Consider the following 27,846-nt stretch of genomic DNA (forward strand, 5'->3'; position numbering starts at 1 on the left):
AAAAAAAAAAAAAGATTGCATAGCCTACATTTTAGTTATGTAGCAATCACATTTAAAACTTTAGTTAACATCTACAAAGATTAAAATTTGCCCCAATAACTAATAGTTCCAGTGGGAATTACACTAAGTGGAATTTTCACTTTATTTTCTTTTACCAAGGCAATACAGCAGTTATTCTCTGTATTTGTCTTTTTTAAATTATTATTTCTCAGTAATTTCTTTTTTCTTTTTATTACTGAAGTATAGTTGACATACAATGTTATATTAGTTTCAGGTGTATATAATGTAGTGATTTGACAACTCTATACATTACTCAATACACGCTAAGTATAGTTAATGATCTTTCACCGTATAACATTATTTCTCAGTGACTTTTTATTTTAATTTTCAATCATATTATTGCTATTACAGTTTTTCTAATTATATATATTTCTATTACTGTCATGTGTAAATACTGAGACAGACCCCAATCCCCCATTCTCTCCGTAACTTGACCTGTTTTCTTTCTTATAGGGCGTTGGTTGGTGGAAGTATGAATTCTGCTATGGCAAACATGTACATCAATATCATGAGGTATAGACTAGCCTTTATATCATTCTGCCACTAGATAGGTTAAAGTTTTAAAAATCGTTCGTGGGGAAGAAAGAGGGGGGATGGCATTTTAATTATGAAATGACTTTAATATGAAAATACTCAAAGTGTCTCTGAGTTCTGGAAAATGGAAAACTTGGTTTTAACTAAGTCACTCATCTTAAAGTAACGTTTATTAACTCCTCAGATTCTTGTATTACTGTGACTCTAGAGGAATAACAGGCTATTTGTCTAACCTCTTTAGCTTTGACTGGAAATTAGTCATTAAAATTCTTCTTTAAATTAATAAAGTGAATAGTAAGATAGTATGTTATGGCTCGAGTTAGGAAAATAGGGTAAATACAGCAAGTTTCTCAGCTAAAAGAACATACCATATCATCCAGGTTTAACATCAAGTAAGTTTTAAGATTGTACACATTGGCTTTTTATTCTTCCCTCTACTTCTGATTTCATAAATCAAGATAGCATTTTCTTCTACGCTTGAGCCAAGCTGTTTAAATTCTGAACTTCAGGCTTCAATAAATTTATTTGTCATAGTTGTACCTTGTTTGGTAAGATAAACTTCTAGACATTGAAGACAGATATTAATTAGTATTCACCTGGCTGTTTTAAACAGCTCTTTTTATTTCCCTAAAGAAATAACTAGTAATTTAAAAATACTATGTTTACCCTCTTGAGATGTTGTGAGTCAGTCTTAAATTCTAAGACAGATCATACCAGGAAAGATATCAACTCAACCTTCCACATGTAAATCATTCCAAATTTATGAGGCATCTGTAAACTAGGACATTTTATTTCTCTCCTTAAACCTGAGAAATGCCATTTCACTCTTCTTCCCACTTCTTCTTGCTACTATGTAGAAGTTTCGTTTATTTTTAATAAGATTTATTAATAGAAAAAAATATTATCTAACTACAGCCCAAATAATACCCAGTGGCTTTTTTTTTAATTAAAGGAATATATGCTAGAAATTTAGAATGAATAGTAAAATTCTCCTCCACCATTGTCCCATTTCCTAAAAGTAATTGCTGTTAACATTTTCTTCCACAAGAAAAAAATGCATATACATAAATGTTAGTATAACTAGTAAAGCACTACTCTGCACTTATTCTTTTCAGTTAGTATCTTGGAGATCTTCCCATGCCAGCAACAGCTGATCTCATTCTTTTCGGCAGGTACAGAGGATTATGTTTATATCCACAATGTATTTAGCCAGATCTCTACTGACAGGCCTTCGAATTATTTCCAGTTTTTGCTATGATAGCATCTTAGTGAGCATTTATAAATAGTTTTGTTGGTAAACCCTTGCAAGTGTATTCATAAAGCACATTTCTAGCAACATACTTGCTAGGTCAAAATATATGCATACTGAGTATTGCCTTCCGAAAGGTTGTAAGGCATTTCCGTTAACGGTGACTTTAAAACACCCACCCACCCACCCACCCACACACACACACACAAATAGTAAAATAATAGTAGTTAACAAATATAATACTCACTGTATACCAGGCACTGTTCTAACTATGCATATTAACTCGATCTTCATAACAACCCTAAGAGGTGACTGTTGTTCTTCCACGGTGAGGAAATAGAAGCAGTGATTTAGTAACCTGCCGAAAACCACATAGGTAGTAAATGATGAAACCAGAATTCTAACCCTGGCAGTCTTGCTCCATATCCAGCCTCTTAAACACTTCACTATGCAGCTTCAGTCCCTGTCTATCTAGTAACTTATAGTCTAGTTGCTGAAAGAATGTTAAATTGTTGACTCTTTACTTGGCAGTGAGCTCAGCTCGCAGCAGTGCCTTTGCCTGTTTCATCTACCGCTGTAAGGGTTTCTCATTCTCTAATCAGATGCATGCTAGTGCTCAGCATGGTGCCTGACATAAAATAAGAAGATGAAGAGGAAAATAGGAAGAAAGGGAGGGGAGAGGAAAGAAAAGGAAGGAGAGAGAAAGAAGTCCACATAGAAGACAATACATAGTGTTTAAAAAAACGGAATGGGGAAGGGGATTTCTGAACAGTCTTGATACAGAAATAAGCATAGTGTCAGATGAGTAGTGTGAATACTCTGTATAAGTTGCAGATTGGCATTTGGCAGAGTAGAAGTAGGATGCAGATAGGCACAGTGGGTCTGCAGGGTAAGAGATACAGGCCGAGAATTAATTAAGAATCACAGTAGTGGGTCGCCTGGTGGCTCAGTTGGTTAAGCATCCGACTCTTGATATCAGCTCAGGTCTTGATCTCAGGGTTGTGAGTTCAAGCCCCGCATTGGGCTCTGTGCTGGGTGTGGGGCCTACTTAAAAAAAAAAAAAAAGAAGAAGAATCATAGTAATATAGTAATATGCAGTTATATCATTTAGGTATGAGAAATACCTTGGTTGAGGGGGTGAGATGTTGGCATTGGAAATGTGGAGGAAGAGTCTGAAGCCAAGGACATCTCCAGGAAAACAATGGACAAAACCAATAGATGTAGGAGAGGAAGGAAATAAAAGAGTCAAAGGTAATCACATGTGGAGCTAACCTGACCAGAAAGTAGTTACATTATTTAGAGAAACAAGGAACAAAGAAGATAATGAGTTCAAATGTCTCCTCACCAGGTTTGTGTAGCACTGTTTGACTAACATCTAAACACCCATCTGCAGTGTGCAGGTGAAGATAAGGACTATAACTTATAGGCCATCAGGGTAAATGTCTACTTGATGATATCAAGGATTCATCACTAATATTTTTTCATATATTAGGATAAAGATAGTGGAAAGACCTCTGTGGTTGTGGGTACATGGAACCAAGAAGAGCATATTGAATGGGCTAAGAAGAATACTGCTAGAGCCTATCACCTTCAAGATGATGGTACCCAGACAGTCAGGTAAAGATGAACCTTATTTGCCTTTGGATCTGATTAGTAGAATATCTTAAACTCAGAATATTGAAAAGCATAACATTTAAACACTTAAGTAAAATCTCCGGTCAGTTTTTTTCAGGGACATCTTTTAAATTAGTTTTCTTTTCCTAAGGTAATAGTTAAGAACACAGTTTCTGAAGGGGGGGGGAGGTGCCTGGATTCAAATGCTGGCTCTTCACTTACTACCTTGGGCAGATTACATAATCTTCTTAAGTCTCACTTTTCTTGTCTACTAGTATATGCCTCATGGGATTGTTACGACATTTAAACGATCATGTATATAACACATAGAGCCTGGCAACAGTGTGCGATAAAGTCTGGCTCCTGCCTTTAACAGCGGGGGTGGTGTGGTAATGAGAGTGGTGGTGGCTGCCTCCGTGACACTGGCTCAATTCCAGCCATTAGGTCTGAGGCTGTTAGAAAGCACTGCCTCATTCATGTGTCTTCTTTACTTTTTTAAGTTAGTTAATTCTATTTAAATTTACTCTAGCATTTCCCTTTGTTACTTAACTTTCGTGAGGTTATTATTGAAAATAAACAGTGGCTTTCTGAAAAACTACCCCACAACTTCTTTGAGTTATATAGGTATATCTTGTTACAGCAGAAATAAATTAATCTCTGATTTTCCAAGAATAACTAAGTTTTAGTTTTTCTTGTAGTCTCTTACCTGGCAAATTTTAAATTATTCATTCTTTCTCTTTCTTGGGTATTAATTTTGTCCTTCCTAGCACAGATGGCATTGAGAGACTGTTTTTAGAGTGTGCTGACTTCAGGGTGTCTGGTTGGCTCAGTTCATAGAGCGTGGGACTCTTGATCTCAGGATTGTGAGTTCAAGCCCCATGTTGGGTTAAAAATAAAATCTTAAAAAAAAAAAAAAAAAAAAAGAATGTGTTGACTTCTTGGGCTGCCCAAAAACAAAGTTAGGAAAATTAAGAGATGGGCATTTAAGTATTAGAATATACTAACCAAATGGACTTTTCTTATGTTCATGTATGTTTCATATGAAAGTAGTTCATGGGGTCATGAGCAACAAATATTGGAGCACAGGAGCTTAAGGCTAGCTAAATTAAAATTTTTTTAGATCCTGCTCATTGGGAATTTGTAGGTTAACCTAGGCTCTACTTTTACATAGCTGCATGACAGTATTTTAATGAACGGAGCTGGCTGGAGGATGGCAAGGAGGGAAAACTGTAAAGTGAACAATATACAGGGCTGAGGAAATGGTTCACCTCAAAAGGACTTTTTAAAAAACACTTTGTATACAAATAAATAATATGCAAATTGAAGATTTCTTATTAATTAAATCATGCCAGAGTATCTCAATTTTATATTCTCCTTATACAATCTCAAAGACTTTCTCTGTGGCATGACCCTAAAAATATTACATAACTAATGCAAAACTGGTCCCCCTAACCATCTTCTCACTCTCCCCATTACAGTTACTCTGAATTAATGAAGTTTAGGTTAATAAAACTCGTGTGTTTCTCTGGTTTAGGATGGTGTCACATTTTTATGGGAATGGAGATATTTGTGATATAACTGACAAACCAAGACAGGTCACTGTAAAACTAAAGTAAGTTGGACCATCAACTCGTGCTTTGTGCTTCTCTTCAATCTGCTTCCAGTGGGCAAAAGTTTACTTAAATATAAAATATAATTGTGAATAATTATATTTAAGCATAATGACATATGGATTAATTTAATATAAAATTATTACTTTATTCTAAAATATTAAAATTGGGGCACCTGGCTGGCTCAGTCAGTGGAGCACGAAACTCTTGATCTCAAGGTTGTGTGTTTGAGCCCCACATTGGTTGTAGAGATTAAAAAAAGAGAGAGAAAGAAACTTTAAAAGATACAGAAAGAAAATCGTTTTTAAAAATAAATAAAATATTGGGGCACCTGGGTAGCTCAGCCGATTAAACGACTGACTCTTGGTTTCAGCTCAGATCATGATCTCAGGGTCATGAGACTGAGCCCCACATCTGGCACTGTCCTCAGGGTGGAGTCTGCTCAAGATTCTCTCCTTCTGCCTCTGCCCCTTCCCCCATTTGCTCCTATGCTCGCTCTCTAATATAAATTAATTAAAATCTTTAAAAATAAATAAATAGATAAATAATTAAAATTATTTGAATATAATTATTTGTAAGTTATAATGATTTTTAAATTATATTATTTCAGTTATTTATTATATTAAATTACACAGGGCCACTTATATAACTTTGTATAGCTTAAAAGGAAAACAAAACACTTCTGTACAGGGGCACCTGGGTGGCTCAGTTGGTTAAGCATCTGACTCTTGATTGCAGCTCAGGCCCTGATCACAGGGTTGCAAGATAAAGGCCCATGTCAGGCTCCGGACTCAGCGCAGAGTCAGCTTGGGATTCTCTCTCCCTCCGCTCCTCCCCAGCACCACCACCCCGCTTCTCCCCCCTCCCCGCCCCAACTCGCACATTTGCACACATTCTCTCTCCCTCTCAGTTAATTAATTAAGTCTTTTTTAAAATAAAAATACTTCTGTGTGGTTCGGGCAGTACTTTAAAGTGCTCTCTGTTTCAGGTGTAAAGAATCAGATTCTCCTCATGCTGTTACTGTATATATGCTAGAGCCTCACTCCTGTCAGTATATCCTTGGGGTAAGTAAAATAATACTCGGGAATTCAGTTTGAGAAAATGTTTCAATTTTTAGCATTAAGTCTTCAAAGGGCCTTCAGTAATCTCCAAAATTTAATATAGCCCCATACTGTCTCTCTCAAAGCTAAAATCTTTTTTATTGAGGTACAATTTACAAAAAATGCAGAGATCCTAAGTGTTGAATTTGATACGTTTTGATAATTTTATATACCCAGGGAACTATCACCCAACACAAGGTATCTGTCATGGCAGAAAAAATTTTTTACCCCTTTTATGTCAACAGCCCAACCGCCACAGATACCCCTTTCTGCTTTCTGACACCATAGAGCAGTTTTGCCTGTTTTTGGATTCCATATGAATAGGATCATATAATATATAGTTTTTTACACCTGCCCTCTTTGAATTGGCATGTTTTAGATTCACCCATGTCACTCCAGTATTTCATTCTCTTTTTATTACTGAAGAGTATTCATTTGTGTAAGTATGCCACATTTGCTTATCCTTTTTTTCTATGTAGACATTTGGGTTGTTTCTCACTTTTTATTATGTGAATAAAGCTACTATTTTGTAAAAATTATATTTTCATTTCTTTTGGGTAAGTACCTAAGTGTGGAATTGCTGAATCATAGATTAGATATATAGTTTAGCTTTTACCAAAGTGGTTGTACCATTTTACATTCCTACCAGTAATACGTAAGAGTCCAGTTGCTCTACATCCTCCCCAACATTTGGTATTGTAAGTCTTTTTCTTTAAGCCACTTAAGTCATTTTAATATGTATTTCCCCCAATGGAAAATGGTGTTGAGCACCTTTTCATGTGATTATTCATTCATAGATCTTTGTGAATTGTCTAGCCAACTTTTTTTTTTTAAGATTTTATTAACTTATTTAACAGAGATAGAGACAGCCAGCAAGAGAGGGAACACAAGCAGGGGGAGTGGGAGAGGAAGAAGCAGGCTCCTAGCAGAGAAGCCTGATGTGGGGCTCGATCCCAGGACTCTGGGATCACGCCCTGAGCTGAAGGCAGACGCTCAACGACTGCGCCACCCAGGCGCCCCTAGCCAACTTTTTTTTTAAAGAAAAATTATTCTGACACTTATTCAAACAGTCTTTATTTAGTACTATTGGCAATAAGTGTGTCAAGACTTTCACAGTAGGGAAGAGAGATGCAGCTTAACTCTACATATGACAAGGACAGCTGGGGATGTACAGCCAATGAGCAGGAGGTGGCGGGGTGGGGGTGACTCAGTGGATGGAAAATTACTAAGAGGAGACATCAGTTTAACTGACATGACAGGATTATTGCTGCGGGCAGGCCAGGATGATGAGCTATCAAAGGTGAGAGACGAGGAATTTGCAGATATGGAATGGGTGATTAGATGTTGAGGGTGAGGGGTTCTCTCTACATGGACTTAACAGGATTCTTGCAACAGCTGGACTCAGCGGGCCCAAGAGAGGCCACAAGTACAAGAAGAGGCCTAGTCGAAAAGAGGAGTTGGGAATCCTAACTTTAGTTTGGTCAAGGAGACTCTGTCATCTGTTAGTCTTTTACCCATTTTTATTGTTGTTGTTTGTCTTATTTCTGGGAGTTCACATATATTCTGAATATGAGTTCTTTGTATTTACAATGCACACTTTTTTCCCTCAGTCTATGGCCTACCTATTTATTTTCCTAATGTCTTATGATGAGCAAAAGTTTATTTGATAAAGTTTATTTTAATCAGTTTTTTCCCTTTTATGGCTAATGCTTTATTTTGTTCTAAGAAATGTTGCCACCCCAAAGTCATGAAAATAATATCCTGTATTTCTATGTAGAAACTTTATGGTCCTGCCTTTGGGTATATGATGCCTAACAGTGGCTTTCTCTGTATTTTTCCTGGTCAGAGTTCCCAGAGCTTTTTGCATTTATGAGTTGATATTATTCATCAGTTCTGGAAAAATTTTACATTTTTGTGAATATACATTTAACAAATTTATATACATGTATTCATACAGAAGAACACTGAATAAAGAAAGTATTCAGTTTAGCGACTTTTTAATGGCTTTATTGTTTTTGTTCTTTAGGTTGAATCTCCAGTGATCTGTAAAATCTTAGATACAGCAGATGAAAATGGACTTCTTTCTCTCCCCAACTAAAGGATAATAAAGTTTGGGGAAAGAAAAGATCGTTGACAGTCATGATTTCTGTCTGACCATGTGTCTCTTTGTAGAGTTCTCAGCCACTGAACCTCATCTAAAGGGTCGTATAAAAGGACTCTCAACACTTTGTGAATATATATGTGTATATAAGAGGGTATTGATAAACTTCTAAGGCAGATAGTTGTCTCACTTCTTTCATTTTTGTTGGGTCGTATGAACTGATTGTGTTTTTTGCTTGGATAATGTGATTCCAAAATAAATCTCATCCAAGCAGTTTAGAGTCCAGCCTAATGAAATGTCATAATTGTACCTATTGAAAGTTTTTAAATAATAGATTTATTATGTAAATTATAGTATATATAACTAGTTAATGAACTAAAGATAATGAAGAAGGAAATTGATAGGAGGTTGTTTAAATAGGAGACCATGTAAAATATGTAAATTCTAGTGCCTGAAATCCTTTCAACAAATTTTTATTTAGCAACTGCTCTCTACCAGGTGTTAAGCCGGAAACGGCACATAGTAGAGCCTCACAACATTTAAGTTTTCTTCACTTCTGTTAATCTCGAGAAACTCTTACTTGTAATAGGTTGTTTCTCTCTTGGAACTGTTATTATTTCTTTCTTCTTGATGTGACTGTGTTTTCCCCCAACGTATGTACCTGGTGTAGACAGTCAGAGGTTCTTCTCTCTTAACTTAGAATGGTTTACTCCAACAAAACACACTGTGCTGGCCATCCTTTGTACTTGCCTACTGTATACTACAGATTTTAGTTCTGGGTAGTTTTACAGCACAATATTTATTTTAAAGTGAATAAAATGTTCACAAGCAGTGTTGTCATGGAGTCAATGGTAGATTATTCCTTTCCTTTATTTTCTCCATTACCGTGTTGCACAGAACCTTATCCTGTTGTGTTTTAGATGTGCGTATCTAAATAAGGACAGAAAAGTGGCTGTAAAATACTTTGCTTTTTCTCCTTGTCAGTAGTTCTGGCCAAGGATATTTTAGTTTGAGAAATGGTTAATGCACTTGATTATTGCAGGGCTGCATGTAGATTTTAGTTTGAAGCAGCACGTACAGAACGAGCACAGACGTTGCATTCAAACCGAAGTGCAGGTACTCTCTCTAACTTACTAGCTGTGTTGTGATCCCGCACAGATCAGTTAACCATTTGAGCCTCACTTCCTCTTTGGTAGAGAGACTACTCACTCTAGAGGTAGTTGTGGCAGTGCATTAATTTCACTTTAAGTAAAAAGCCTAGGCCCAGTATTGGGCACCAGGTTCCCAGTAAGAGTTAGTTTATTTCCTAATATTGCCCCTGTCTCCTTTTAATGTAATAAGATGAGAGACCAAAGCCATTAAAATTTATTTCTTTAGGGGCACCTGGGTGGCTCAGTCAGTTAAGCGTCCGATTCTTAATTTCAGCTCACATCTTGATCTCAGCGTCATGGGATTGAGCACCTCCCCACTGCCCCCTCTCGTGTACTCTCTCTCTCAAATAAATAAATCTTTAAAAACAAAAGATTCCCTCTCTCCTGCCTCTTGCGCGCTCTCTCTAAACAAAAAAAAAAAAAAAAAAAAAATTCTTTAATAAATTATAAAATCATACTGGCTAGGCCAGATATCTCAATATATTCCTTCTAAATCTTGGGTCCCTTATCAGTGGCCTGTGAAAGCTCATTTGATCTCTAAATTGTGTGCTGCCACGTCAGCTGTGCAGGCCACCTCTCTTCTGTAGAAGTAGCTGGGTTCGTGATAGGGAGGGGAAAGGGCTTGGTTATAACATGCTCAGTGCACTTGGAGAAGTCTATTAAGGTGGCTGCTGTCCAGAGCTACCTATGCTTTAGGGCAGAGTATAATCTGCATTTTAAATATGTTCTTCCTGAGTGATCCTCTTTATTTTAAATATATTCTCGAGAATCACTGACTTAGGAACTTCGCTTTTAACAGTGTCACACATTCTAACCCTCCTGATTAGGGTTTCAGGGAAATAACTAGCAGCTTATGTTCACAGGAAGATTGGGACAAGACTTTTTTTTTTCAGCTTTACCTGCTTTTCTTCGAGTGACCACTAGATGGGGCCTATGCCCAGCTCTAGTTGATATCCTTAAGTCCTTGATGAAAGGCACTTCGGCAACAAAGGGCAACAAATTATCTCACTTACCTGAATAGTAAGCTTCCCATACAGCTCCTGGTGAACAATACTTCTCACCTAGTCTGATATACAAAGGCCTGACCTGACTTCTAACAATTCTTAAACTTCCTAGTAATCAGGCCAAATTGTTGACCTAGTAGCACCAAATATATGACATAAAAGGGCTTAAGCTAAACAGGAAAATGAAAATCCAGACTTAAATTTCAATAAATAGGACATGAAGTCAGTTTCAAATGAAAATAAACTATCAGGGGCGCCTGGGTAGTGCAGTCGTTAAGCGTCTGCCTTCGGCTCAGGGCGTGATCCCGGCATTCTGGGATCGAGCCCCACATCAGGCTCTTCTGCTATGAGCCTGCTTCTTCCTCTCCCACTCCCCCTGCTTGTGTTCCCTCTCTCGCTGGCTGTCTCTATCCTGTCGAATAAATAAATAAAATCTTTAAAAAAAAAAAAAAAACTATCAGCTATCCTAGGATATTTTAAATTCCCTTCCTAGTGTAAGTTGTTGAAGTAGAAGTTTTCAAAATACGTTGCCATGGTGACATGGCTAAAGAGAAAATCCATTTCTCTGTTTCATTTTTTTAGTTACTTGGCAGGGGTAGTAGAGGAGCCAGGGCCAACTACATACCCAGTGGCACGCTTTGTTTCATGTGCTGGTAGTCTTAAAGTACATTGTACAAGCACGCGAGATGATCCAATGCATTGGGGGGGAAATACTAGAAATTCTATAAAATTTCATCTGTGAAAAAGGCATTAAGCTTTTATTTTTATTTAATATTTAGTGGGTGGACTAACGCTAGTATACAGAGTCATTCTTAAATCAGGTTTTGTTTAATAAACGACTCAAGGGAAGGGTAAGCATTACGTGTGTAGAGGAGGGGACAGAGATACCGTCATTATTTAGTTCCACCATATACTGCATTATAGGTTAAATTAATGCCTCTATCACCTTTCAGAAAATGGAATTGTCACTTTAAATGTTAGCATCAGGACCACACACTGTTATGTATATAACCAATCAGAATTAAGGGGAGAGGTTAACAGGTTACTTTGACCTGCAGTACTGTTATCTCACAAGGCTTCTCTAGTAGAAATAACACAGTTTGGTTTTTTTAAATGCTTTTTGTAGTGTCAGGAAGAAAGAGCATGCTTTCCTCACTGGCAGTTAGGAGAAACCACAGTATGAAGACTACTGGAATTCCGTTCTTTAACACTTAGAGAAAATAGAGCCCCCCCCCCCAACTCTGACAATCTCAAAACTCAAAAGAAGAAAGGCAAAATTACTAACAAATGGAATATAGGGCTTATAGTGTTTTGTGTCCATACCTATTTGTAAATTTTAAAGCATTTTAGTCTTTTTTACATTTGAAACAAAAAGTGTTCATCAAAAGCAAGTAAATCTAGCAGAACTTATGGAAATGGTAACCATCTCAACTATGGAAGACATTTATGAGACTGTAAAATAATGCTAAACATCTCCTCTAATCGCATACGATAGCATATATTTCAAATCTATTAAATTGCTTTCCAGTACCTTTCAATAGACTGCACTGTACTTTGCATTGAATTTAAGAAAAAATACAGTTTCCTGTATAGTACATAATTTTGATTTTGTAAATATATGATATTAAAGGTCAGGCTCTCGGGGGAGTGGGAGATACAGGCTTCCAGCTAAAGAATAAGTCACGGGGATGGAAGGCACAGCATAGGGAATATAGTCAATGGTCTAATAGCCCCGTATGGTGACTGGTGATAGCTATGCTTGTGGTGAGCACAGACCTATGTATAGAGTTGTCAAACGATTACACAGTACACCTGAAACCAGTGCCACATTGTGTGTCAGCTGTATTTCAATTAAAAAAAGTGTGGGGCACCCGGGTGGCTCAGTCGGGTTAAGCGTCTACCTTCATCTCAGGTCACGATCACGGGGTCCTGGAATCGAGCCCTGCGTCGGGGCTTCTCCCTCTCCCCTTGCCTGCTGCTCCCCCTGCTTGTGCTCTCTTCTCTCTGTCGAATAAGTAAATAAAAAAAAAATTTTTTTTTAAGTGCTTTAGCACCAAACATAACTTTTTTTCAAACTTCCTTGAAAGTCCAGCAACTTAGGGTTTAAAACCCGATTAGTCAAATCTACTCTATTCTCTAAATTCACTCAAAATATAGCCCCCAAATAGCAAATTTTGTTAGGTTCTAATAGCTTCAATGTCCTCAATTAAATACTAGTTTGCAAATTAGTCACCAGTGGTCCTTAATAGCAGTAAAAGCAAATTTACACATTGAAGAATTCTTTTTTTTTTTTAGGATTACAGCGAGAGCAAGCACAAGAGGGGGAGGGGCAGAACGAGAGGGGAAGACAGCAAGAACCTCAAGCAGCCTCCCCACTGAGCATAGAGCCCCAAGGCAGGACTGGATCCCGCGACCCTGAGATCAGGACACCCCAGCCTAAACCAAGAGTCAGACACTCAACCAACCAAGCCACGCAGGTGCCCCATGATTTACGCATTTAAGAATTCTATCAGAGCTCTAAATATTACCCATAGATTTGAAATGTTAATAGTTGCTCAAGGAGATGAGTCATTTTCCCCTGGATTAGTTGTTTGTTTTTTTTTTTAAGAGTTTATTATATATTTGAGAGAGAGAGAGCATGAGCAGGGGGAGGGGCAGAGGGAGAGGGAGAGAATCTCAAGCAGACTCTACACTGAGTTTGGAGCCCAACGGGGGGCTCAATCTCATGACCTGAGCTGGAACCAAGAGTTGGTCGCTTAACTGATTGAGCTGCCCAGGCGCCCCGCCCCTAGATTAGTTTTTGTATTTATAGGTTTTAGTGTTCTTAAGCCATAGGGACAGAAATCATTTGTTGGAAAAGCCTTTATCAGCCACCTGCAAGAAAGTGTTTCACCCCCAAAAAAGCCAGTTGTGAACAATCTTGAGTCATTATTCCTTGACTCTCAGATGATAGAATATCCCGACTCTGCTTTTATAATAATAAAAATGATAGCTGCCCCTTTCTGCACATTGATTAAATACGAGGCACTGCGCTAAACACTTGGGACACCTTGTGATCACAACCCTGTGAGGCGAGGTTACTGTCTTTAACTCACAGGTGAGGACAATGAGGCTCAAAGCGGAGCTGTACCGCATGTGGCTGAGCCAGCGTTGGAATCAATTCAGACCGTGGAGTCCACGTTTGTAAATAATATGCTATAGTGCTTTCTATTCGCAGAACCAGCTATTGCCTCGTGAACCTCTCCACGCCATCACCACCCCCCTGAAGGAACACCCCCAAAGGGCTCAGCAAAGTGCCGAGCGAAATGACAGGTTTTTGTCTTGGTAACGTATGGTACTTGTTTTTTTCCCATACAGTACTTTTTTTTTTTTCTTAAATCATGGAACACCACTAACTTCTCTTTAAGTTAATGCAACCCACATCTGCCAAGAGGAGACTCACTAGTTAAGATTAAGGTGTCACCTTGGGATTTCTGGCTCGGTTAAATGTCATCAAACCCTCCCTTCTTTGATAATCATTTGGTGTTGGTAAACAGTGCAAGGGCACTGGCAATTTATCTAGAACCAGATTGTATTTATTATGTAAATGATAAAATAATTCCTTCATCTTTTATTTATTGGTAAAGAATATCTCATTTTCAGCGTGCCTGGGTGACTCAGTCCTTAAGCGTCTGCCTTCGGCTCAGGTCATGATCCCAGGGTCCTGGGATCGAGCCCAGCATCGGGCTCCCTGCTCGGCAGGAAGCCTGCTTCTCCCTCTCACACTCCCCTTGCTTGTGTTCCCTCTCTTGCTGTCTCTCTCTGTCAATCTCTCTGTCAAATAAATAAAATTTAAAAAAAAAGAATATCTTATTTTCATTCTTAGACCTTTTTCCTCAGAACTTGCATAACATTGACACTCAACAAATATTTGCTGAATGAATGAATGAACCCTCATCCTCTCTTACCCACACTGTATAAAAGCTTCCCCAACTGCAATTCCGAGGAGTTTCCTACCAGCTCTTATTTTGAGTGTTTGGTACTTTGAGGAAAACAGTATTTTCCCCAGTTTTATTAAGGTTGGGAAAGAAAAGGGAGAATTAATGATGTGTCCCATTTGTATGCCTTTTCACTCACATTCCGCACCACTCCCTAACAAGAAGACAGTATCTGTGTCCCTATTTCTCCCATTTCGGGGCCATGATTGAAGTAAAGTCCCCAATCTCTCAGGTCAAGAAAAGAATTGAATTTTCCACCTCCAACTCCATGAACTAAAAACTTTCCCGTTCCAAGGTACTCTGAATTCCTCAAAGAAAGTGTCTAACAGTATGATTCTCTGTGAAGAACACAATTCCCAGCCATATCTTTCCTCATTGTAATACTAATAATAAAATCAGTTCTTACCATTTCTTTGACATACTTTGTTTCCAAAGCCAAACAGACGAGCAAGCAGCTTTCAAAAGCTCTTGCTAATGTCAGATACAAAATGTGTTGAACCTTAAGCATTGACCCAGGTTACGAAACTTATCCTACTGCCAGAGGCCCAGAAGACAGGCATAAAGCAGTCTTTGTAGGTTGCTCCACTTTTTAAGGTCTATCTGGCATCTGAACAAGGTGCATTTTGCAAAACATCAGGCCCTGCATGAAAATCAAGGTTCCCACACTGGGCGTCCCACTCATCAGCATGCTACAAGCAGCTGGAGGTTCAAGAAAGTGTCAAAAGGGGAAACATTCACATAAATGGAACTCAGAGAAACAAACTGAACTTATCTTGGCACCAGCTAAGTATATTTATAGAGAAGCAAAATTATCTGTGTATTGGAGTAGAGGAGGGAAAATTCATTAATTCTCCATAAGCGATGAAGTGATACTTTTACTTTGGCAGAATTAATCTCAAAGGCATTGGACCTAGAGAGATTACCTGTGATCTATCTCTTTATGGAAAGCAGAATTTCACTAAATCTGCAACCTTTTTTTTTTCAAATTGCCATATCCTTTAAAGTAATTGGTATTCTCCCTACTCTCCCTCCAAGAACCAGTTACCCCTTTTCTCCTTGAACTTTCTGTGGTTGCTGAAGGGTTTCATCTTCAATGTCCTCGGGTTGCATAATGAGCCAAAGAATTCCAGCGAGAATGAATGCAGCCAGGGTGGTCCCCTAGGGAAAGATGCCCTTAGTGCTGGTTCCCTGAGCAAACAGTCAGAAATCCTAAATCAAGACCCATGTCCCCTTTCATCAGAGTCCTGCAGATAAGCACCCTGGGAATGTAGAGGGGGATGCGAAAAACAGAAAACATGGGGAAACTAAGCCAGCCAGCCAGAGATTTGGGTTGATACCACTTCCAGGCTTCAGCCATTCAATCATTTATTCTTTGATTCATTAACAGTTACTCACTTAAAGCTCACCCGGGCCAAGGACCAAAAGGTACTAGGGATATGGCACTGAGCAAAATAGACAAAATTTTTGCCCTATTAGCATTTTATTCTAATGGGGAAACAGCCAGTAAACAATTATACATAACTGTAGGGACCGAATTGTGTGTCCCTCCACCTGCCCTCCCCCAGATTTATATTTGAAGCTCTAATCCCCATGTGACTCATTTGTTTGGAGATAAGGCTCAAGGAGTTAATTAAGAGTAAATGAGATCATAAGGATGGAGCCCTAATCTGATAGGAATGGTGTCCACATAAGAAGAGGAGACACCCCAAGGGCCCCTGACCCCCAACTCATCTCCCTCCCTCCCCCAGACCCTCTCTTTCCCTACATGCACAGAGAGAGGCCATGTGAGGACACAATGAGAAGGTGACCTCCTACAAGCCAGGGAAAGGCCTCACAAGAAACCAACACTGATGGTGTATTGACCTTGGACGGGCCTCTAGAATTATGAGAAAATAAATTTCTGTTACTTAAGCAACCTAGGCTGTGGTATTTCGTTACGGCAACCCAAGCAGACTAATACAGTAGTGTAATGCTGAGTAATGATAAGAAACATGAAAAGAATAAAATAACGGCAGAAGCATTGACAGTGATGGAGTGAGGCCTCTGTTGAATATGGCAACTAGGAAAGGCCATTGGGGAAGACCGTTCCAGGCTGAAGTATTTCTGGGGGAATTAATTCCCTGACATGGGAACAAAACTGAGGCATGTGAGAAAGAGCCAGAAAGCTTGTTGCATCCCAAACACATTAGGTAGGGCGCAAGTCAAAGGAAATGGGGACAGAGAGGAAACCAAGGGCCGGATCATCAGGGCCACACAGGTCACGGCACAGACTTCACATTTTATTCTAAGTTTTAATCAGGAGAGTGGCAAATATGATTTACCTGCCAAGTGTCCCTAGTTACAAAGCAAGGATACCACAGGAGAAAGAGCCTGGAAGCTGGGAAATGGCATGAGGCGGGTTTCATACTCGGAGTGAGAAATGATGGGCCCATGGGCTAGAGGGAATGGGGATGAAGAGCTAAGAAGTAGTTGGATTCAGAGTTTATTTTCAGGATAATCCAGGGTTTGTCCCAACGAACTGGATGTGACGTGCAAGAGAAACAGTCAAGGGGAGCAAATTGAGCTGTACAACTGGGTAATCGCCATGCCAGTTACCAAGATAATAAAACAGCAGGAGACCCAAGTTTGGTAAAGAGTGGGGTTGAATCAAGAGTCCAGTTTTGCACATGTTAAAATTTGAGATGCCTGTTAGATATCCAAGTGGAGATGTTGAATAGGCAATTGGATAGCCCAGCATGGAGTTCAGGGAGAGGTTAGGACTAGAGATATAAAATTGAGTGCCATTAGCATTTAAATGGTATGGAAAGCCAGAAGATGGAAAATCACCATGATTACTGCCAGCACCTGCTTCTCAGTTTATAGATCCATCTTTAGAGGTGGGGGGAGGAAATAGGGGGCTGTTATCCTCTCTTTCTTCTCCTCCTTTCCCTGCTTCAACCCCTCAAAGATTATCCTATCTGGCTTCAAGTGGTCATGGTCTTTGCTCCAGCTAGTGACTGGCTGTCCTGCATCGCATCACATTGGGGCCAGTGCAGCTGGGCTGAGCCCACTGAGCCTCATCCCGCAGTCACCTGCCCCCGCAGCCCTCCCACCGGCGAAGCTTACTGCTTTGTGATCTAGGCTCAGTCCAGGCCTAGCCTGGCCTCTCCAGAGCCTGGATCTCTGATGGAGATGAGTCTTTTCCTGGCAGCCTGCCTGTCTCTCTTACCATCCCATGGGCCTGGGATCTTCACCGACTCTTGGCCTTCCTTCAGCTCCAGTAGGAGAACAATGGAGCAGGTTTCTCTGGTGGGACCAGAGGCTTCTTTTGTTAATGGAAAAGAAAAACAACTGCTTTTACTGGATACGGGAGAAAACGCAGGTCTCTGGGAGTCAACAATCTCACTAGGTATACATTGCCCCTGAACCGTGAACGAAGAGGGTGGCTTTGAAAGGGGAGACTCCGGGACCTGGCCTGGCTAGATTATGGAGAATTATTTAAGAATGCACTATAATCACAAGTCAGATCTGGACAGGAACCCAAGACTGCCAGCACCCGAGGAGTGCTGCTGGTGGCCTAGAGTGGAAATCTTCCAACTGGGGTGTGAATAACTTGAAAATGAAAAAGGGAGGTTTACAGATGCTCATTTTTAGGACCCTAAAACTGAGCTGTTTAAGAACGCTTCTGTGCCAGGGCGCCTGGCTGGCTCAGTTGGAAGAACACAGGACTCTTGATCTTGGGCTTGTGAGTTTGAGCCCCATGTTGGGTGTAGAGACTACTTAAAATAAAAATCTTAAAAAACACTTCTGTGCCTTAACTCTGCAGGACCTCATGCTGCTTTTTCTTTGCCACTGCCTGTCTGTTACTGCCTGCTTCCCACTTCGTAGAAGAATTCCCACCTGGAATATTAGGAGGGCATTGCTCCTGGATGTAGAGTTGCTAAGAAACTACTCAAAATATTAATTTCAAAGAAGGATCCTTTAAAAAAAATCCTTAAATTATTTTTCAAGGGACCATAATTTTCAACTTTATCCCCAGCTTATACACACCACATATATTACCAATTCAAGGATACTCATTTTTGCTTTTGGTTTTTAGCTCGGCGGAGGCGAAAGTACAACTGTCTTTGGTCATCCTGAATCTGGGTTCATCCAAAACCCGCCACCTCCACCATGCTGCCTAAATTTTTTGGCCCCAACAATATTGAAGTCGTGTACCTGCAGTGCACCAGTGGGGACGCTGGTGCCATGTCTGCCGTGGCCCTGAAGATAGGCCCACTGCGTCTGTCTCCAAAAATGGTTGGTGATGACATCGCCAAGGGAATTGGTGATCAGAAGGGTCTGAGGGTGACAGTGAAACTGACCATTCAGAACAGACAGACCCAGACTGAAGTGGTACCTTCCACCTCTGCCCTGATTGTCAAAGCCCTCAAGGAATCAAGAGACAGAAAGAAGCAGAAAAACATTAAGCACAGTGGAAATACCACTTTTGATGAGATGTCAACACTGCCTGGCAGATGCAGCACTGATCTTGAGCCACAGAACTCTCTGGAACCATTGAAGAGATCCTGGGGACTCAGGGCACCTGGCTGGCTCAGTCAGTACAGCATGAGATATTTGATCTCCGGATTGTGGGTTTCAACCCCACATTGGGCATAGAGCTTACTTAAAAAAAAAATTAGAACAAAAAACCCACAATGACTTCATCTAAGGAAGAGAATGCTGAGGGTCAACACATTGTTATCCATTGTGCAATAATCGTCACTACTTTCCTCCGATGGTTTTCAAATGATTGGACGGGAAAGTCATAGTACTGCAATCTGATGTTCAGAAATGTTAGGGTTTTCAGTATTTTTATTTTCCAAACATTATTTTAAAAGAACATTAAAAGCATCAGAAATACAAATCTGGCCTAAAGGTTAACATCAGAACAATTATAAAATGTTTGAAATACATCACATACTTTGCATCACAGTAAAGCATCAAGAGAACTAATTAATGTACCCTGCTAATAATTAGTCATAATTCAACTGAATTCTCATTATTTTTAGTTCTCAGTTTAGCCCTTAGAGAGAAGTTATATATGTCTATCCATATCTCCCGCTATAGATAGACATATGTAACTTACGAAGAGATAAGTTGTATCTATCTCTGTATCTCTACATGGACGTAGAGATAGGTGTGAGGGAGGGCTAAGAATCTAGCCCACCATATATTTCATGCAAGTTAAATCAGTAATTTCTTGATGAGCGTAAAGAGACTGAACACCTCATATGCGCATGCTTACTTTTCTGTATACCATAACTTTCACCTCCCAAAGATGGATCAAGTCATCTCAAACTCAAAGGTGGTACAAGAAGGCTGTCAGCTCAAATTTTACAAGTAGAAATTACTTTTAAAAAAATCTTTTATTGAATCACACTGGAAATGCCTAGCCAAAAAAGAGATACTTTAAAAAGTATATTCTTGATTAATCTTAGTAATTATAAAGCTGTTTGGCTTATTGGGATAAATACCCAGTTCTAAATTTAGACAAATGTCTAATTCCTAATTAGAATTCCCTTCAAATGATCTTGGAGAGGATATTAGATTTCTTAGTTCTTTGTTAAAAAGGGGTAATATATATTACCCTATCTCGTGGGAGTATTAATAAATGAAAAGAGTGTTGTATTAAAAATATAAAAGCATAATTGAAATAGGTTATAGTGACTTCCAAAAATAGCATTCAATTACAAACAAGAAAAAAATGTGACAGAGTGGCTATTTTCTCTCCTGTTAGAAAATTTAATAGCAAAATAAAGGAAGAAAAGGCGAGAAGGAAGAAAGGAGAAAGGAGAAAGTCCTAAAAGGTGAATTCAAAAATAAAATCGAACCCCTATCTCACACTTAAACCTCACCAACAGAGTGACTGGTCGGTGCTGGGAGGCGGCAGTGGGATGGGGCCGCGCAGCGCTCCCGCGGGACATCCGCTGTCTTCTCGACACCTCGCAGCACTCCTGTACTTGGGGACAGCCTGGAGAGGGCGCTGTACACTGAATACCTTTCATCCAGCCTGCAGCAACAGTTCCGGAACGTAACAATTTCTAAAGATAGGTTTGGGATCTTAATGCTCATCTTGAGTCTAATAGCTAGGTTCCAAAATTGTAGCGAGTTCAAAAGCTAACTGTATAATGAAAATATTTTTACATAAAAATATGAATTTTCGGTTGTTATGCTAGGAATCACAGAGTAGATCATAAAATTAGTTTTAGGTATAGAAATACTTAATCAGGTTTCCTTATTGCCCATGGCCAAGATTCATGGGAGAGAAATAACACAATGAGTTTGAAAACAGATCATCTTAAGAATTTTTCCACCACAGTGATATTTAAACGAAGACTAAAAAAATTATTTTTAAAGAGTTACTTAGATACTTTGTCAGCTTGTTAGCAAACCATCGTCACACAGAAGGAATGCATAAATCAAAATACTTCCGATCTCATCCTCACACCTTAAGCAATAATGAAGATCACCTAAGACACGAGAGCAGTCCAGACTGCTTCCCACAGCGCCACACCCTGGCTGGGAGGACCACAGTTAGTGCCTCTGCCCCCAGAAATCACTAGGACTCTTGGGTAAGCTGGTTCCAAAATAGAGTAATTCATTTTTAGCAAGCAAGAGCATACTTCTTTAAAAAGAAAAAAAAACTATACAGCTAGTCAATTCACACAAAATAATAGTCTATAATAAGAAATGGTAGTCATCATAATTCTCGGCTGACTGTCTTAGGAAAGCAAAGTACCTAATGCCTGTATGTCTTGGGTAAGGTAATTACCGAGAACGTATTTCGGGTTCTCTGTTGCGATAATACATAATGTATTCAAATAAGCCTGCTACCAAAAAAGTGTATTGTTCCCCATTTCAACACTTCCAAGAATCAAAATGTATAGTTCAATTAATAAAAAATTCACCTCAGTGAAGATCATACCTTCACAGTGTTTAAAAAATCCAGCTCATGTGTACTTTGAAGACCCCGAGCACAGACTCAGATGGTCACCATGAGTTCATTTTCCTTTAATATACTAGCATGATCATTCCTGGCATCTGTTTGAAAGTTTAGTACCAAACATCTGAGCACAGGTCAGGGTAAAAACCTAAATAAATGTTTACATTAAATCTTAAAACGTCAAGAAATCGCAAAGCAAATCAATGGATGCTAATACTCCAGACAGAAGAAAATCGTAACTGCCAAGTGTTCCGCTGAGTCTTGAAGTTTTCATCTACCGCTGGGCTCACAAAAGTGAAAATCGGTTAGTATCCGAAACAAAAACAGTTTGCACAAGGGGCTCCCGCCTCCAGGACACTAAACGGACGGCACTGGGATCTGCCTGGCTGACGTGCTGTCGTATTCTTGCATTAAATCGTTAGTGGTGTGATAATGCATGGCGATATAGGAGTTGGCAAACCCGAACGAGTTCACCGGCTGCAAGTTCCGCGGGAGGCTCTCTCCCTGCGAGGGGCTGCTGTTATAGATGCTGTAGTACGGCTCGATCCGCGTGTTGATGGGCGTGGAGCTGCTCTGCCCATGGTGCTGATGCCCAGCCGAGATCTTGGGGCTGACCACACTTTCCTTCGAATGACTTGGGCCGCAAGCCTGGTCCACAAACTTCTTCTGGGGCTTTGGAGACAACATGTAGGCGGAGTTGGTCTCATGATGGGAGGACTTGTTTCTGTTGATCTCAAGGTTCCCTTTTCCCATTGCTCGAAGTCGAGTCTTCTGTTTGCAGCAGAAAAAACCCAGGCCGACGTACTGGAGGCACCAGAGTGCTTTCCTTCTCAGCCCGGCGCTGTTCCGAGAATATATAAAAGGGTTTAACCCTGACTTGAAAAATATAAGGGTAAATCCAAACAGTTCAAACTGGTAGAGGATGAAGCTCCCACTGCGGGACAGGACCACCTGCACCAAGGAAATCCCCAGGGGAAGACAGCACACCAGGACGGAGAGCACAATAATCACGCAGGTGACCACCGCCTTGGAGTCCTTGGCCGTGGACAGGTTGACCGCCGACACGAGCTGGAGCCGGCTGGCCGCCGGGGTGGGCATCTGGTGAAGACTCTTGGTGTATCCGTGGGTCTGAATGTGCTGCAGCTTGTTGTAATTCTGGTTTCTGTAGAGAGCCGGCACGGTACACTGCCCCGGGTCACCCGCTCCCTTGCCGGGGGCCCCCATGAAAGGCTGTGGTCTGGAAGCGTCCACCGTGATCACCGGGGGGCTCTTCCTGACTTGAGCGTTCTTCCGCAGCGTCTGCGCAATCATGATGTAGGAGACGGACACCACCGCCACGCAGAAGGTGAAGTCCACCACGTACAGAGACACGATGGCTTTCCCTTCTCCGGCCGTCAGACTGGACATGGGAAGGCAGAGGTGGGACTTGCTGGTTTTCAGGGTGCCCAGGGTGGCCAGAGTGAAACTGGTGGCCCAGAGAAGCAGGGTGAGAAGCACGGTGCAGGGAAAGGAGGCCGTGCGATTGGGCTGCTTCCCCAGCACCATGCGGAGCCGGTGCAGGGCGATCACGGCCACGGTCTTGAGGGACATGATGATGAAGCCAGAACTGGTGATGTGGAAGGTGAAGCAGAAGGCATCGGGGATGCCCCTGGCGGGGCTGAAGAAGAGCACGAAGGTGAACATGGGGGCGGTCACGCCACAGATGAAGAGGTCGCAGAAGGACAGGTTCAGGATCATGAAATCAAAGTTGGTTCTGAACTTCCGGAAGGCTGGATCAAAGAACGACAAGAAGACGATGAAGTTGCCGTAAGAGCCCAGGCAGAAGATGACCGCCAGCAGAAAAGTACAGGTGACCAAAGTGGCCGTGTGGATGAGGTGCTGGAGGTCCCCCGGGACGGCGGTGCCGTTTCCTCCCTGGGAGCGAGGTGCGCGCAGCAACGTGCCATTGGGAGCATCGTCCAGGGGCTCCGTGGAGTTCATCTTCACACACGACGGCCTCTTCCTTCTGGGGCAGGGGAGTCAGGGCCGCGACTCACGGCTGCGCCGCATGTGACAAAAGAGGCCCGAGGCAGAAAAGCCTGTGCACAGAAACGCACATCCAGAGACAGAATTAATGTAGCAAGCAGAGTGATCTCAGGATTTTGTACAAATGGACTAGAGTTTTTTAGTCCTGACGCAGAGAAAGCATTTCTCCTCTCGAGGCCCAACACAGAAAAGACACAAACACCTCAAAATACATTCCTTCAGCTAATTTCAGGTTTCCTGGCACAGAGATTTGCAAAATCAAAATCGTTTAAGCATCACCTGGAGAGTGGGTTAGAAAAAGCAGATTCCTGGGCCCCACCCTTTGAGTTTCTGATTGGAGGGTATGCAAATGTTACTTTTAGAAATACTGCGGTGCCTCACACTGGAGATCCAAGAACATAACTTCTGCACCGAAGAGATCACACTCTACTGAGAGCCTGATGTAAGTCAGATGACAGCAGAGTGCTGCGGAAGTAAGAGAAGGGAAACCTAATCCACCTGGGGTGGCGGCTGAGAGAGGCTGAAGGGAGTGGTGGTGAGGAGGAGGTGAGGAGAACTGGGGGGAAGGGGTAGGGCAGGGACTAGGGGGAAGACAGGCTGGGAGGACAGGAGGTCTTACAGCACGTGCTTGAGATACAAGCCAGAGGGCACTGCTGAAGTATCCTGTGGCCCCCACAAATCGCTAACAAATCCTCTTTCTTTCCCTAGGAACAAGCCTTTATTTTCCATTATGTGTTATTTCTTCTGCCTGCTGGTAATTTCTTGGCCAACTCCCTATCTTCCTTTGGAAAAAACTTTGTGCGGGACTACATTTGAGAGGAAAAAATGAAAGCATTGAAGGATGTCAATTATATTTGAGATTTACGAGGTGCAAAGTCAACTCTCTGTACCAAGGTGAGTTATTATTCCAACAGCAATATCCTCAGGACGAAGCAGGAGGCACAGCCCCACTCACGCAGCGGTTGGCTCAGTTTACGTTGACCAGTGCACGCTCTATGCCAGCTTTACGCTAGGTCCTGTGGGTAGACAGAGGAGTAAGACCTAGCCACCGCTTTAAAAGAGTAACTTCTTTTTCTTCTTGCCCTTTATTCTTTTAAACTTTTTTTTTTCTTTCAATGAGATTTAAGGTACATTCACACATCTTGGATTGTTCCAAATCCCAAAGCCCTGTGTGGCCCAGGGCCCACTCTGCTCTGAAGGATGCTTCCAGAGGGACAGCTGAAGTCGTTCCTTAGAGACTGGCGCAGTGCTCTTGACAACTCAAAGGTATTGCTTGCATCCAGCGTTTTAGGAATAAGCAATGGCACTGGGGAGGTCCAGGGGTGATGTTCCAAATATTTAACCACCGGCTCCAGCTGGGTCCCAGAGGCCTCCGGCTGTGCCAGGGGTTAACCTTTCAGTTGCTGGGTCGTGGGGCACAGAGAAGAGAGACCAGGGCCATGAAGGATTACTGCTCAGAGCCCCAAACTCAGGGGCTCTGAGCAGCAGCTATGAACCACCCGAATGGAAGTCTCTCAGCATTCAGTAGCAGGTATGGCTATGCCAGTGAATACTGGACAAGTTTCAATCCTAGGGAGGTCCATACACCTAATGGATATTCTTTATGAAGGAAGAGGATGGCCTCTTCTTTATTCTCAATGGTCGAACATATTGTCAAATCACGACAATATGATGAATTTCTCCACTGGCAAGGGAGACTAGCTTTTCTGTATAAAACTTTCCTTATAAAAGTTCTGTGAGAGAAAAATATAAACCCCAACCACCTGTTTCTTGATTAGAATTAAAAAATAATGGATAGCTTACTGTTTTCACTTAAAGACCATGGGCCTGCTTCTGAATCCTTTTTGATAGCTATGTAGTAAAAAAGACAACTTTTACTATTTGTTTTTTCATTGTTAATTGGAGGATTGGGATTAGCTGATGATAAAAGAAGTAGCAAAGAAAACTCAATTTGAGGCGGCAGGAAGGCAGAGAGAGGCAATACTATTGTTTCTAGCAATCCTCCTGCCCCAGAAGGGTTTCCTCTTTGGAGGCAGGGAAATGAACAGGGCTGAAGATGGGAGCAGGAATTTGGTTTGGGGAATTAGAAGAATGAAGCATCTGGAATTGATGCTAAGAGAAATATCGAGTAGGTAGGTAGTAATGAAGAAAAAAGGTGATAAATTATGGAGACCGCAGGCTAGGAGATATTTGGAAACATTACTGTCAAGGGGAAGATGGGATAATGATGAGGCACTGACATTAGTCAAGAATAAGAGGCAGGGGGAAAAAAAGATTTGGAGGAGCTGAGGATAAACTTCCACTTTCTGCACAGTTATAATTTTTTCAATATATTTAAAATTTTTCAGATGTTCAAAAAAGAATTCTAGGTCAGTAATATAATTATCAGTACCATTAATAGTATGTTAACTTTGTTGAGTGCTTATGATGTGCGGGCGCTGTCCTCAATGTGCCATACTATTAACTTACTGAATCCTCACAACCCTGAGACAGTATAACGCATCCCCATTTTACAGATAAGGAAACCGAGTTGGAGAGCGAGCTCCTAATTGAAAGCGGTAGGGGCATGGATTGGAAGCTAAGCAGGTGCTGCCTATAGCTACACTCGGCATCACTGCCTTAACTCAACAACAGCGAGATCAAGGGCATTCCACGGGTCAGAAGACAGTTACAGCAGCCTTCGCTTATTGGGCGGTTAGCATTTACGTTCCAGAAGCTTTACATAAGCCATCAAACTTTACTTCAGGCCCAGTATAATCCTATGAAGTAGGTATTACAATCCCTACCCAACTGTAAGTTCCTGGAACTCAAAATATGAACACACACACACTTCTTTGTACCTTCAGGCAAGGTTGATAATTATGGTTCTGGCATAAAGTAATTATAAATCCTTCTCATTGGATCATTAGAAAAAAAGCAATGAGAGGCTAGGAAGAAAAGGAAAAGCAGAACACAGAACAGAAATAAAGGTTTTGGCAGAGAAACTTTAAGAGCAAAGGAGGAAATGGAGGAAAAGTAAACCCACTTCTGGGACTTTGAAGAAAGAGGAGGCTGAGATCACAATTTTGAACGAAGTTACGATGGTAGCGCTGTAAAACTCAATGATTTGCGGGGGTGGGGGGGGGAGTAAATGAATACCTATTTGGTACTTCTAAATAGTAAATACAGATTACCAACGTTCTTTTCAATGCAAGCATACCAGCTTTTCTTTATTTCTGGCACCATAAGTAGGTGATTAAAATTGTAAAATCAAAAATTTTAAGTTGGAACACCAGTCTTAAGCAGGCACGTTCGCCGTAGTAAGAATGAGTTCACGTCTATGTGCATCTTGTTACAACTACGGAGGAGGGACCCTAAAGTAACTAGTAAGCAAGGAATAGGAAGTGAAAATTGGTGTACAGTGTCCATGATTTCTCACTAAGATGTGTTAAGAGCCTATGATAATCTAGGGTGCTATCTTAATATTTTAGTACATATGAAAACATTTTGTTTGAGCTTTTACAAGTTAGTTCGTGGCTTGGATTCTTCCAACTCATTTTTTCCCCCCTCATAATGCCTTAAATTCCTCGAGGCCAGGCATTTTCACAGTCTAATCCTCACAGAGAGCAAGGTTCTGTACTATTATTATCCCCATTTTATTTGTGTTGATCAGGAAAACCTCAGGGAAGTTAGATGACTTGCCCAAGGTCACTAAGATACAAGCCAGATTTATCTGATTTCAGAGCCCACGCTCTTTCTCCCCAGTTCAACTACCTCTTGAAGCCTGGAGCAGCTGACGGGTTGGGGTAGGGTCGGTGGATGAGGGAGGCCCCTCGTCTGGGGATGGAGAGAGAGGCTTTGGGGAGGCGAGAGCGACCCCAGCCAGGGACAGGCGGTGGGTGGGTGCTCCCCGGGGTGCGGAAGGTAAGGAGGGCCTAGTTCGGACCAGGAAGCTTGTAAGAGAATCGGCAGAGGGATGGTGGGGTGCGGAGGGCTCAGGCAGGGCATGGGCAGTGGGGAACGGGTTTCGCGGCCCGGCAGAGCCCGGGAGCCGGCCAGGCAGGGGCGAGATGGCTCCCTGCAGGCCGCGCCAGGAGGGCAGGTGCGCGGCGGCCGGGCCTGGAGCAGCGCAACCGCGCTCCTCCTAAACCGTCGGCTTCCCGGGGCCCGGCCCTCCCGGCCCCCGCGGGGCGTCCTCCTCCGGGGCCCGCGGCCTCTCACCTGCCCGGTGGCCGCAGCGCCGCCCCCCTCCTCCATCTCGCAGCCCGGACCCCAGCGCCGCCAGCCGCCCGGGACGAGGCCGGGCTCGAGGCATCATCGCCATCGCCGCCGCCGCCTCCGCGCATCCCGGGAGCCGCCGAGCCGGGGGCGCCGAGGCGCAGTCACGGAGACGCCGAGGGCGCCGCCCCCTCCGCCGGACACTCAAGCCCCGGCGCCCGCCTGCCCCCCGCGCCCTCAGCGGCTCGCGGGCCCCCGGG

At 41.8% G+C, this 27,846-nt stretch overlaps 2 protein-coding genes and 1 pseudogene across 4 annotated transcripts in view; 2 read left to right on the forward strand and 1 right to left on the reverse strand.

Moving 5' to 3' along the window:
• The window catches only part of ERLEC1 (endoplasmic reticulum lectin 1), a 32,726-nt gene extending 18,460 nt beyond the window's left edge, over positions 1-14,266 (forward strand). Inside the window, exons 10-15 of one of the 3 annotated variants that reach the window (XM_057309480.1) lie at positions 514-573; positions 3,336-3,460; positions 4,992-5,069; positions 6,056-6,131; positions 13,641-13,747; positions 14,066-14,244. In XM_057309480.1, coding sequence (XP_057165463.1) covers positions 514-573; positions 3,336-3,460; positions 4,992-5,069; positions 6,056-6,131; positions 13,641-13,747; positions 14,066-14,078 — 459 coding nt within the window. In that variant the 3' untranslated portion in view covers positions 14,079-14,244. Of the gene's footprint in view, positions 1-513; positions 574-3,335; positions 3,461-4,991; positions 5,070-6,055; positions 6,132-8,193; positions 9,100-12,718 lie in introns of those variants that run through there. The other 2 variants (XM_026486118.4, XM_057309481.1) reach the window with 2 other exon arrangements.
• Positions 14,267-17,670: 3,404 nt separating this feature from the next.
• LOC123000397 (60S ribosomal protein L12-like) lies at positions 17,671-20,304 on the forward strand (annotated as a pseudogene).
• GPR75 (G protein-coupled receptor 75) lies at positions 19,230-27,774 on the reverse strand. The gene is made up of 2 exons (XM_026486097.3): positions 27,590-27,774; positions 19,230-23,442 (listed from the first exon to the last, which is right to left on the reverse strand). The coding sequence occupies exon 2, from the start codon at positions 23,342-23,344 to the stop codon at positions 21,722-21,724; it is 1,623 nt and encodes a 540-aa protein (XP_026341882.1). The 5' UTR covers positions 23,345-23,442; positions 27,590-27,774; the 3' UTR covers positions 19,230-21,721.
• Positions 27,775-27,846: the final 72 nt, after the last annotated feature.

The sequence above is a fragment of the Ursus arctos genome, unplaced genomic scaffold (genome assembly GCF_023065955.2).
Source record: "Ursus arctos isolate Adak ecotype North America unplaced genomic scaffold, UrsArc2.0 scaffold_8, whole genome shotgun sequence".
In the NCBI taxonomy this organism is placed as follows: domain Eukaryota; kingdom Metazoa; phylum Chordata; class Mammalia; order Carnivora; family Ursidae; genus Ursus; species Ursus arctos.